Source organism: Phocoena phocoena, chromosome 8 (genome assembly GCF_963924675.1).
Source record: "Phocoena phocoena chromosome 8, mPhoPho1.1, whole genome shotgun sequence".
Classification (NCBI taxonomy): Eukaryota; Metazoa; Chordata; class Mammalia; order Artiodactyla; family Phocoenidae; genus Phocoena; species Phocoena phocoena.
In genome coordinates, this window is record NC_089226.1 from 71,912,184 (window position 1) to 71,924,923 (window position 12,740).

General features: G+C 52.3%; 1 protein-coding gene across 1 annotated transcript; it reads left to right on the top strand.

The window, feature by feature from the left end:
• The first annotated feature begins 4,829 nt into the window (after positions 1–4,829).
• On the top strand, positions 4,830–7,545 carry MYOD1 (myogenic differentiation 1). The gene is made up of 3 exons (XM_065881834.1): positions 4,830–5,790; positions 6,277–6,355; positions 6,624–7,545. The coding sequence occupies exons 1-3, from the start codon at positions 5,161–5,163 to the stop codon at positions 6,872–6,874; spliced, it is 960 nt and encodes a 319-aa protein (XP_065737906.1). The 5' UTR covers positions 4,830–5,160; the 3' UTR covers positions 6,875–7,545.
• The last annotated feature ends 5,195 nt before the right edge of the window (positions 7,546–12,740 follow it).

A 12,740-nucleotide genomic window follows, 5' to 3' on the forward strand; every position in this document is an offset into this window, starting at 1 on the left:
GACTCTTTCTGCTTCCAAAATTGACGTCCTTTTCCCTCCCTGCCCCCAAGCCAGCACTAGGACTAAATGGTCCCAGGTCCGGGGGTGGACACACTTCTCTCTGATCTTTTGGCAACAGGGATGGGATGCTGGTGTTGGCCAATCTTTCCCAAAAGAAGTGGTGGCACAACCAAGAGAGCGACCCCAGGCAAGCATGGGGCCCTGGCGAAGTCTGTAAAGGTCCCCGAGTTCAGTGATTCCCAAACTCTTCAAGCAGCAGAAGCCTTGCAGCAAACAAAATCCCACTTGGAAGGATAATATAAAAGTGGCCTCGTATGATCAGAGTGTGTATGCATTTTAAAATCATGCTTCCTAATTACCAAAGAAGATAAAGCTACAAATCAAGTTAAAAACTGTCAAAGCAGTTTAGACCTCTAAGCCCCAAGTGATAAAATATGAAATGTGTTTGGTAAGTTCGAACATATAACATTTACTTATTGTAAAGGCATCTTGATGACAGCCCTGAGGTGGTTTTTATGAATGCAAAACACAAAAAGCAAAGTTGTAACCGTTTAAGTCTCAGAATCCAATATATTTCTGTGTTTTCTTTGCTTGCTCAAGTTTGAGAAGAATCCAGATTTGCATGGATAAGCGGCTTGAAGAGCTCACCTGGAAATCTCAGGGTACTCTTCAGTTAAAGAGTTTGATTGAGGACTTCCCTGGTGGCACAGTGGTTGAGAGTCCGCCTGACGATGCAGGGGACACGGGTTCGTGCCCCGGTCCGGGAGGATCCCACATGCCGCGGGGCGGCTGGGCCCGTGAGCCATGGCCGCTGAGCCTGCGCGTCCAGAGCCCGCATACCGCAAAAAAAAAAAAAAAAAAGAGTTTGATTGATTCATTCATCCAAGAAATATTTATTGAGTGCCTACTATGTGCCAGGCATTCTGCTGAGACGTGAACAAGGGGGAAGAAATATTTGTGTCAAACTAAATTAGTCATATAACAACGATTCACATTCCTCATTGTGTGTAGAAGTCAAAGGAAAAGACTCAAGGTTATAATAAGCACCAAATCTTTCTATAGTATGCTATGACACATGCTATAGTATGCTATGACAATATTGCAGCAGGCCATGTGTATTTGATCAACATAAAAGATCATGCTCCGGGCTTCCCTGGTGGCGCATTGGTTGAGAGTCTGCCTGCCAACGCAGGGGACACGGGTTCGTGTCCCAGTCCAGGAAGATCCCACGTGCCGTGGAGCGGCTGGGCCTGTGAGCCATGGCCGCTGAGCCTGCGCGTCCGGAGCCTGTGCTCTGCAACGGGAGAGGCCACAACAGTGAGAGGCCCACGTACCGCCAAAAAAAAAAAAAAAAAAAAAAAAAAAAGATCATGCTCCAGCAGATGGGCCTGAGTCTTGCCTGGGAAGAGCAAATGTGACCCAGCATGTATGTCTAATCATGTATGCGACTATCCAGTTTAGAAAAAATACAACCATCCTCACTAATGACACTTTTCAAGAAGTTCAAATATATGCAGAGAGATTCAAAGGCCATGAGGCCACCCATTCATTCCTTTGACATTTACCAAGATCCTACTATGTGACAGCCGCTGTGATGGTTTTTGGAAATGCCATGGTGAACAAAGCATCCCTGACTTCTTGGGGCTACGTCAATCAATGTACAAACTAATAAAGAAGATAATTAAAGAGTGATTGTGGTAAGAAGGAACTGAGCAGGGTGATGTGACCCAGCTACTATAGAGAGGATGGTCAGAGTCATCTCAAGGAGGCAAGTTTGAGCTGAGACCTGATATATGTAAAGCAGCCACTCTTGGGAAGAGCCAGGCAGAAAAGCAGCAAGTAAAAGGCACCGAGGCAGGATTGTACTCAGAGTGTTGGAAGACAGGAAGGGAAACCAGCCTAGCATGGAATGACCAAAGGGGATCTTGGTTCCAGATGCAGTTGTAAAGATGGATGCTGCTGTGTAGTGAATGGATTCTACTGGGACAAGAGTGAAAGTGAGGAGAGGAACTAGGAGGCTATGGTGGGCTTCCAGGCCAGCAATGAGGCAGTGTAGTCCAGGATGGTGACAGTGGGGATGGAGAGACTCGAGAGATATCTTAAGAGGTTGAGTGGTCAGGCCTTCCACGTGCCCAGACCTCCCCTTTGGAACTCCAGCCTCATAAATCCCCTGCCTACTTGACCTCTCCACCTGGATGTTGAAAATGCATTTCAAATTTTGTGCCAACATGGACTCTGGGTCTGCCATCCACAAACCCGCTCTTCCCCAACTCCATTCTTCCAGAAGTCATCCTTAACTCCTCTTTTTTCTGTTGCCTACATCCAATCACAAATAAATCTTGTGGGTTCCATTTTCAAAACATATCTGGAATCCAACTACTTTTCACCATGTCCACTGCTGCCACCCAGATCTAAGCCACCATCACCACTCACTTGGATTATTTCAATAGCCTCCTAATTGGTCTCCCTGTTGTATCCTTGCTCTCCATAACCAGCATGCGCCTGTTAAGTCAGATGGTGACATTCTTCTCTTCTGTTCAAGCCCCCTGGTGGCTTTCCATCTCAGAATACAAACCCTTTGCTCCTTTTCTGACCTCATCTCTTACCACTCTCCCACTTAATCATTCTGCTCCAGACATACCAGCCTCCGCGCTGCACTTTAAAGCTGACAAACAGTCCTGCCCCAGGACCTTTGCATGTGCTCTTTCCTCTATCTGACTCCAGATATCTGCTTCTGCCCTCCCTTCATTCTGGTCTCTGTTCAAATGGAATCAGGCTAGAGAGGTCTTCCCTGACCACTCCACATAATGGAATAATCTTCATCACTTTGCTTCCTTGCCTTGCTTTCGTTTTCTTCATAGAACTTATAAGCTCCTGACATCATATACTTCCTTGCTTATTTGTTTATTATCTGTCACCCTCCCCTACAAAGTAAGCACCATGAGAGTAGGGTCTTGGTGTTGTTCACTGCTGTATCCCCAACACCTAGACCCGTATCTATCACATAGTGGACACTCCATGATGTGTGTTGATGAATAAATGAGGATGGTGTTATGGAGGGGTGAGCACTTCCTAAAGGGAGACCTTCAGCACTACCACAAGTGGCAGAGAAGTGAAGATGACAGGGCTCCAAAAGAGAAGGGAAGGAGTGACTCCACAGGGCCCAGAGGGCCAGTTAGGACAGCTTTCAGAAGTCAGTGGGAAAAGGACAAAGATCATTCTTGCTTATACCTGTGGGTTCCAGGAGGAGAGGCCCCAGTAGGGTTGTCTGGTCCAAGGGAAATCTCTAGCCTGAATGCTGAGAGGAAGGTGTGGACTGCAGTTTCAGGAAGAGGCTGAGCCACCCTATGGGAGTGGGGAGGGGGCCCACCCCAGGGCTTGTGGGGGAGCCAGAGTCCCATGGGTGGCTGCCTCCTCCAATCCCCAGTGTCTCCAGTGGGTCTGCTGGGGAGAAATGCAGCTGTGGCCTTCACAGGAGCCCAGCCCTAAGACTACATGGGCTCCTGTCAGGGCTTAGTGCCCCAGCTAACAGCCCTCTTGTTGGAATAACCGTGCACCTCAGACTGAGGGCTTCCGCATCTTTGGTCTGTTTAGATTCTCACCACCACCGCAATCACTCACAGGGGTCCCTAACCCACCCCCCAACCCCCCAACCCCGGGCCACGGACGGCACCGGTTGGTGGCCTGCTAGGGCCTCGGCCGCACAGCAGGAGGTGAGCTGCGGGCTAGGGAGCCAAGCTTCATCTGCCGCTCCCCATCACTCCCCATCGCTCGAATTACCGCCTGACCCCGCCCACCCCGCCACTCCTTGGAAAAATTGTCTTCCACGAAACCGGCCCCTGGTGCCAAAAATGTTGGGGGAACCTCTTCTCTAAGAGATCGCTATGAACATCCTCAAATTTACAAAGTGGGAAAACTGAGGTTCAGAAGGAGATGTGACTTCCACAAAAACACACGGGAAACTGTGGGGTTAAAGTCATCGGTCTGCAAACTCCACTCTCAAAGACTCCACCCTGAAGTGGGGTTCTCAGGCCTTCTAGGCGTTGGAGGCCTTTGCGCCTGTGCGCAAGGTGGAGGCAAGCCCCAAGCAGACGGACTTTTCTTCCCAGCTGAAGAGACGTCTTGGCCTAGACCCGCACTGGACACCCCGCGGAGGAAGCGCGCAGCTTGAATTGCGCAAGAGTTGGCTTCCCTCCCTCCAGGCTGGGACAGGACCTGAGTTTGGAGAGATTGGCACGAAGCTTTAGCAGCAATCATCGACTCCTATAGAGATGCAGCTGGGTTTCCAAGCTACCAGAGATGGGCTGGGCCCGCGACCCTCTGACTCCGGGGGCAGGAACTGGCCAAGTGACACGACCGCCACGTTCAGTCTCAGGTTTCCCCACTTGGACTCTCAGTCTTGTTCCTCGCTTCTCTGCCTCTGACTCTAGCGTTCTGCTCTCTGAATGTCTCAGCCTCTTGGGTTTACCGCTTACCATCTATCTCAGCTTTGAGTGTGTCTCTGCCTTACTGCCATGTGTCTCTTTGCAAATCTCTTCCGATCTGATTTCTACCCCTATCCTGCTCCTTGGTCCCCCACAAATCAGCGGACTGAGGGGACCCCAAAGTCAGCTCAAAGGTGAGCGCGCGGCCAGTGTTTCCCGCGGACACACGAGGAGGCCGGTGTTGGAGACATTTGGAGAGTGTGCCCCGGAGTCAAGTGCTGCTGCGTTGGGCTGCCAGCCTCTGCCTCTCTCTCTGCCTGGGGAGGGGCCGGAGTGCGCGCGCGGAAGCGTCAAGGGGTAGGGGGCTGGCCAGTCTCTGGCCCCTACTGCCACCCAGGGGATCCCAAGCTCCTCCCCGCTCTATTCCTATTGGCCTCGGGCGCCCCCGCCCCTAGCCGCCGGCTGGGGCTCAGGGGCCCTTAGGCTACTACAGGATAAATAGCCCCGGGAGCCTGGCTTGAAGGTAGGGGTGGGGAAGTCCCAGGGCGCTGCCGCCGCTCTCCTCGCCGTCCGTCGGTCAGGCGGGACAGGACAGGGTGGGGGACAGCTGGGTGTACATTCAGACCCTCAGTACTTTGCTATCGCACTGCCGGTGTTCCGGAGCCGCAGAAAGTTTCTGGCAACCCCTGCCGCCGGGATTGGGCAAAGCCAGGACTGCGCCGCCCCCCGTCGGGATATGGAGCTGCTTTCGCCGCCGATCCGCGACGTAGACTTGACGGGCCCCGACAGCTCTCTGTGCAACTTTGCAACAGCGGACGACTTCTATGATGACCCGTGTTTCGACTCCCCGGACCTGCGCTTCTTCGAGGACCTGGATCCGCGCCTCGTGCACGTGGGCGCGCTCCTGAAGCCCGAGGAACACTCGCACTTCCCTGCGGCCGCGCACCCGGTGCCGGGCGCGCGCGAGGATGAGCATGTGCGCGCGCCCAGCGGGCACCACCAGGCGGGCCGCTGTCTACTGTGGGCCTGCAAGGCGTGCAAACGCAAGACCACTAACGCGGACCGCCGCAAGGCCGCTACCATGCGCGAGCGGCGCCGCCTGAGCAAAGTCAACGAGGCCTTCGAGACGCTCAAGCGCTGCACGTCTAGCAACCCAAACCAGCGGCTGCCCAAGGTGGAGATCCTGCGCAACGCCATCCGCTACATCGAAGGTCTGCAGGCGCTGCTTCGCGACCAGGACGCCGCGCCCCCTGGTGCTGCCGCTGCCTTTTACGCGCCTGGCCCTTTGCCCCCAGGCCGCGGCGGCGAGCACTACAGCGGCGACTCGGACGCGTCCAGTCCGCGCTCCAATTGCTCCGACGGCATGGTAAGGCCAGGACGCTGGGCTAGAGAAGTGAGCGCAGCTCTTGGTATATCAGGAATGTGTGTCCGAGGGCGGGTAGCGGACCCTCTGGTGTGAGGGTTGGGCGGGGAACCTTCCCGGGAGTGGACCCCCGGTGCCCCAGGCAGCTGTCACTGGGGTTGCGTAGTGCTTTGGGGGGGGGGCACGGGACGAATGCGATCCACCTGATTGGGGGCGCTATTAGAACACTGCTGGGCCGACACGAAGATCGTGTCGTTTTCTCCGCTTATCCCATGCAGATGTGTGCTCCTCGGTGACTGTCTGCCCTCTATTTGGTCTGGCATGCTGCAGACAGCTCCTGCCCACCCTTACACCCCAACCCGGCCAGATCCGGGCCCAGAACTCTCGTGGCTGAGACTTAGGGAGTTGGAGAGGGGGACGGCTGCAGGGAGCGATGCTCCAGCCCCGCGCGGTTCCCGGGCCTGACTCGGTAGCCCTTGCCGTTTGCAGATGGACTACAGCGGCCCCCCGAGCGGTGCCCGGCGGCGGAACTGCTACGAAGGCACCTACTACAACGAGGCGCCCAACGGTGCGTATTCGCGCCTCCTTCCCACATTCCCTTTTGAGCTGCCCTGGCTTCTCTTTACCTAGGACCTCCTCGCCTCCATCCTGGGAGATGGTACAGGGAATGAAATACTAAGCATGTATTTCCCTCCTTTTTCACCCTGAAATTTCGGGGGATCCTCCCGAATCTGGCCCGTCCTCAGTTTCCTGTCTGCCCCAAAGCACTGAGCCCAGAGGTGGGAGACTTGTCTGCGGCTCCACCTCTGCATACTAATCTACCCCTCCCCGCGCAGAACCCCGGCCCGGGAAGAGTGCTGCGGTGTCGAGCCTCGACTGCCTGTCCAGCATCGTGGAGCGCATCTCCACCGAGAGCCCCGCCACTCCCGCTCTTCTGCTGGCCGACGCGCCGCCGGCGTCGTCTCCAGGCCGGCAAGAGGCGGCCGCCGGGAGCGAGGTCGACCGCGGCAGCCCCACCCCTTCCCCCGACACCGCCCCTCAGTGCCCAGCGGGTGCGAACCCCAACCCGATCTACCAGGTGCTCTGAGGGGTTGGGCGGCCACTTCGGGGGAGTGCCGCTGCCCTCTGGCCCGAGGGATGGTGCCCTTAGGGTCCCTCGCGCCCAAAGGATTGAGCTTAAATGCCAACTCCCCTCCCAACAGTGCTTTAGAAGCGACCCCTCCGGAGGTATGAGAGGCGGGGGAACTGATGTGTGTTTCCGCACCCCAGGGCAAGGACATGGTCCTTTTTTGCCACGCAGCACACTTCCCTGAGACCCGCTGCGATGGCCGTTTGATGTTACTCAGTGGGCCAGAGCTGACCCTCGAGGACCCAGGTCCTTCCTCTTCCTCGCCCCCTCCCCCATGGGGGTGTGGGACCCACGCAGACCTAAGCCCCGCCCCCGGACACCCGGATGCTTAAAGGAGCGTAGCCGGAGCCCTCGGTTCGTCGGCTCTTTCCCGCCGCTCCCTTGCCAAGTGTAACAGCTGTAAAGGTAACCGCTCCCACCCCCTACCCCGGTTCAGGACCACTTTTTGTAATACTTTTGTAATCTATTCCTGTAAATAAGAGTTGCTTTGCCAGAGCAGGAGCCCCTAGGGCTGTATTTATCTCTGAGGCATGGTGTGCGGTGCGACAGGGACTTTGTATGTTTATACGGCAGGCGGGCGAGCCGCGGGCGCTCGCTCAGGTGTTCGAAATAAAGACGCTAATTTATACCGCGGTGGCTCCAGCTTTCGCTAGGGCTGGGGGCAGGATTTTGAAGGGGGGCGAAATCCGCAAACTGGGCCACCTGTACCGCAGCGACCCCTGTAGGCCGCAGACGGATTGCAAGGAGGAAGTTAGGGGAGGGAGGGGTGCGTATGTTTCCGTTATGTGAGGAGGTTCTTCTGACCATGACGTACATCACCACACACAGGTCATCTCGTTGTCAGGATGGATGTCAGGATGGATGTCTGAGTAGTTAATAAAAGATCCATGCCTGTCCCACCACCCAGAGATTCTGATTTAAAGTATCTGCCGCAGATATCCCCGGCCAGGAATGAGTATTTTTCAAAAGTTCCCCAGGTGATTCTGAAGTGCGTACACGGTTGAGCTTCATGCCCCTCCATACACACAGTGAAGCCAGGTATGGTGTCCAGAAGGATCACTGGAAAGTCATGTCCCCCAGATGCGACTCGGAATCCTCATGGGTAGAGGATGTGATAAGGTGCTCACAACATTATGAGGAAAAGCTGACTGGGTGTGAAGCAGCACTGCACGCTGCAGGGTACTTTCAGGCTCTCAGCGATAGGTGTAATCACAAGGGGATGCACAGAAGGCCAGACAGGCACAGACGCGACCACTCTAAGAAACCCAGCACTTAGAGCATCCGGGCATTGCCAGATCTCATAAGAAGACAGGAGCCCAGAGCCTGCAAGGAGAGGGGCACGTGCAAACCTGCATCATCACAGATGGCATCAGTGCTCTTCTCAAGTGATAAACACTCTGAGGGGAGAGGAGGGGCCATTGATGTAGCCAGGGGGCTGGGGAAGACTTCCTGGAAGAGGTGCCATTTGAACTGTGTCTTGAGAAACAAAAGAAGACAACACATCCACAATGCCCATAGATCCCCCCCAACACACACACACACACACACACACACAGAGGTACCTCTGAGAGGGTACCCCTGGATGGACGGCCTGGCAAAAGTTCTGCCCAACCCCACCCCCTAATTCACATACACTTGTCACCAGGACCTCAATTCCCCTTACATCCCACTCCTACAGATCCTTTGTTTCCTGAAAACCCTACAGGCCCACTTTCAAGGGCTTTTCTTACCAAGGAGGGGGCGGGTGTGGAGAGGGCCTGGGGAATGCAAGCAAGACATAATGGCAGAAGGCAGAGCAGAGGATCTGCTCTCTGCTCTGGGAGAGCCTTTGCTCTCCCCAGTGCAGGGCCCCTGGGGAGCCACCCAGGGCTGCTCTGTTACTAATGATCCTCTGCTTTTCATCTGGCTGCTTCCCCAGATGTGCCTTGGGGTTCTTTACACTCCCTTGAGACCGTTTGGGGCTCATTCATGAATCCATTCATTCAACAGATGCCAGGTCCCATGCTGGGTGAAAACAGAGACCGGTGGACAGAGTTCCTGACCTTGGGAAGCACCCAGACATTTGGGGAGACTGGACCTTTTAGCAGCTGGTTACATCACGATGAATTAAGTGCTATAATGGGGGTGTATGTGGCAGAGGAACACAGTGGGAACAGAAGGTATAGACAGCAAGCAGCCCCTAATAAGAGTCTTGAAGGAATAGGTAAGGAAAGAGGCGTCAAATAAGGATGCTGCAAGCTGAGGAAATAGCAAAAGGGCAAAGACCCAGAGGTGACAGAAAGCAAACTGTGCCTTCATGGGGCCAGCAGTGCTCACAGGGAGGGGCCAGAGGTGAGATGGGGCAAAGGGCCACATTGGACCTTATTTGGGCTTTATCCCAAAAGCAATAGGGAGCCATAGAGGAATCTAACCGAGGAAAGGATACAAACATATCTGTATTTTAGAAAGGCCAGTCTGGACTGGCAGAATGGATAGGAGGGAACAAGACTTGAGACAGGAAGACTTGTCAGGAGGCCACCAGGGCTGCTCAGAGGAGACATGACATGGCCTGAACTGGGGTTGTGACTGGGGATGGGAGAGAAAGCACAGGAGTAGAGACAGTTGTGCCAGATAAAGTGTAGGTGTTGACAGTTCAATGGAGAACCTTGAGGGCACAGTCCCTACCCTCATACAGCTTAAAATCCACTGGGGAAATAGCCATTAGACAAAGAATCAAATGAATAAATACATTTGTAGATGTTATACATGATGAGAAACTCCATAAGGAAAAGTAAAGGGCGCAGTGAGAGATGATAATGAGGTATGAGACGGTAATCAGGCAAAGGGAGGAGGAAGCAGAGCTTCTGTGCTGAGGGAACCAACCACATATAAGAAGAAGGCCCCAGCAGCCTATAGGGTTACTATAGCCTATAGGGAGCTAGTGTGCATTAGAAAAAGGTGTCCCTTCTTTCCCAAGGACACTGCTCTGCACCAGGGTTCATGGCTAGGCAAACAGAGAGCAGGCTGGACTTCAGCCTCCACCTACCTTCTTGGCCAGGTGTGCTTTTTCAGTGAACAACCTACAGAACTGTTCACAGGGTCTTGTGCATGGAGGCCCTAAGGAAGGGGGAGAAAAGGAGGGGCCAAGGGTGACTTCAGGCTCTGGTTTGCTTCACAGTGGACAATGGTGCTGTTATAAAGATGGAGACCTCTGGAGAAGAAGAGGTCGTGGGGACAGACTCAGTGCAGGGCAGAAACCCAATTTAAAAAGGTTAAACCCCACAGGGGGTATGTTGGAAGGATGCAGGGCAGTTCGCATAAGGGAGCAGCGCTGCAAGCACCACAGCATCCGTGGGCCTCGAGAGCCGGGATTGGAGCCCCTCTTGCTGTTCGACACATCCCCCTTCTTTCCTCTGCTTGCCTTCCCTCCCTCCCAGTCCATATTGGTTTTTTCCAGCAACTCAGGGGATTACCTAGATCTCACTGCTTAACTCCATTTAGAAAATTTCCAGGGAAGAGCTCTACCTGGACCAGCTTAGATCATGAGGCAGGATTTGAACCCAGGCAGTGAGGCTCCAGAGACCACTCTCAGCTGCCCGGCCCCGTAGCTTCTGCAGAGGAAGGAAGGAGAGAGCGTCAGAAGGGAGGGGAGCAGCTAGAGCTTGGATTACCCCATGGATGATGGGATTTGAGGTCCCCTCCTGGCCTGGGAAGGGGGGAGGACATATAGCTGAACCCCATTTGCAGTGTAGATGAAACATCCCTGCCCTTGGGGCCATTTTCACCTGGGCTGGATCTGAGGAGACACCGGGCCATGCTCTCCATAGAGACATATGCATGTCTGTACACACACGTGCTCATACAAGAGCACACATGTCCCCAGAGCATACCACCGGAGGCTGGTGTACCTTGATGCCAAGGAAGTTTAAGCTTCAAGTCCTTGTCCCTTGCGTGAGCTTCTTCTAAGGCACTGGGAAAAGCCCTAGAAATATGTTCACACGGTCTAGTTTCTTTTCAAATTTTCTAAAGTAAAATATTTTAGCCAACTGGTTATGACCATTGTCTCTATTCTGACCTCTCCCCTGTGTTGGGTGGCATTTATGGGCATGTTGGGGTCCCCTCGAAAGGTATTCATCTTGTTTGGGTTTAGTGGAATATATTTTAAATCAATTAAATATAAAACAGAAGTAATGGCAATGAACAGTGAAATAAATTACAATGATTCTGACATTGAGAAGACAATTGTACCCCCAACATCTATTTAGATCATGCCAAAAAGCAGTTTATTAAAAGAAAGTGATAACTTTTTAAAGGAATTATTGAAAAGCCTCTTGCATTGTTTGATAATCTAATGAACAAAGAAGAGTGAATTATATGAACATATTGGAAAGCGATTTAAATTTTTTGCTGGTCTAACACAAAATACTGACATCAACAAAGACAGAATAAAATTCATAATATGCCACTATAATGAGACCTTAGCATCAACAAACTTTTCAAATGAACCCTGCCAATTTAAAAGCATTTAAATTTAGTCACCGCACAGGAAAACTCAATATACCTTGAACTCTTACAGTCCACAGATGAAAGAAACTTGATGGAGCTTCTGCCAAATGTGACAATCCTAAAAGTGTACATTTTAGGCACAATTTCCAATAGACATTTCCAATAGAGTGGTGAGCCTGAAAGAAAATCCCCTAAATTATCAGTGATATTAAACAAGTTTTGATCAACCGTGTTGGAAGGAGAGACTGAACTATCTGAATTAGCTCTCAATTCTCTGTAGAGAATGATATTATAGAATCACATTGAAGAGGCACTTAAAGAATGTACAGCGTGATGCAAGTGGAAAGGAGTGGGCAAGACTGAAAAAGGCAAGAAAAAAGAGCAAGCTGCAATAATGCATACTATCAAGGCAGAAAGTATGAGGAGGAAGATAAAGACAAAAATGGTGATGGTGCTAATGATGGGAAAAACAATTTGGTTCTAGCTCAGTTTTTTCTCATCTATAAAACACTTAAATCCTCTGCACACAACCCACTAGTACTAAGGGGGAAAAATGGGAGGCTGTCTAATAGTCATTTTTATACAGAACAGGGTCATTTTTGTATAGTTAACTTTTAATTTTTTTTTAGACAACATTTAACAGTGAGTTTTAATTCATATAGAACTTTCCCAGTAACAGGGGGCAGTAAGTCCCAGATGATGTCAATGGCCACATAATTCCTAGGATCTAGGCCTGGCTGTGCCCCTAACCAACTCTGAGACCTTGGGAATGTGATTTAACCCTTTTGGACTTGGGCTCTCTCTCTGTGTAATGAATTAGTGAATTTAAAAGGTATGTCCCGGGGGCTTCCCTGGTGGCGCAGTGGTTGAGAGTCCGCCTGCCAATGCAGGGAACACGGGTTCTTGCCCCGGTCTGGGAGGATCCCACATGCTGCGGAGCAGCTGGGCCCGTGAGCCATGGCCGCTGAGCCTGCATGTCCAAAGCCTGTGCTCCGCAACGGGAGAGGCCACAGCAGTGAGAGGCCCGCGTACAGCAATAAAGCCACAGACATACTAGAGAACGGACTTGAGGATACAGGGAGGAGGAAGGGTGAGCTGTGGCAAAGCGAGAGAGAGGCATGGACATATGTACACTACCAAACGTAAGGTAGATAGCTAGTGGGAAGCAGCCACATAGCACAGGGAGATCAGCTCGGTACTTTGTGACCGCCTGGAGGGGTGGGATAGGGAGGGTGGGAGGGAGGGAGACGCAAGAGGGAGGAGATATGGGAACATATGTATATGTATAACTGATTCACTTTGTTATAAAGCAGAAACTAACACACCATTGTAAAGCAAT

Coding starts and splice junctions, on each gene's coding strand:
- MYOD1 (XM_065881834.1), top strand. CDS start 5,161: ATGGAGCTGCTTTCGCCGCCGATCCGCGACGTAGACTTGACGGGCCCC. Junction 5,791..6,276: donor CCAATTGCTCCGACGGCATG/GTAAGGCCAGGA, acceptor TGCCGTTTGCAG/ATGGACTACAGCGGCCCCCC. Junction 6,356..6,623: donor CTACAACGAGGCGCCCAACG/GTGCGTATTCGC, acceptor CTCCCCGCGCAG/AACCCCGGCCCGGGAAGAGT.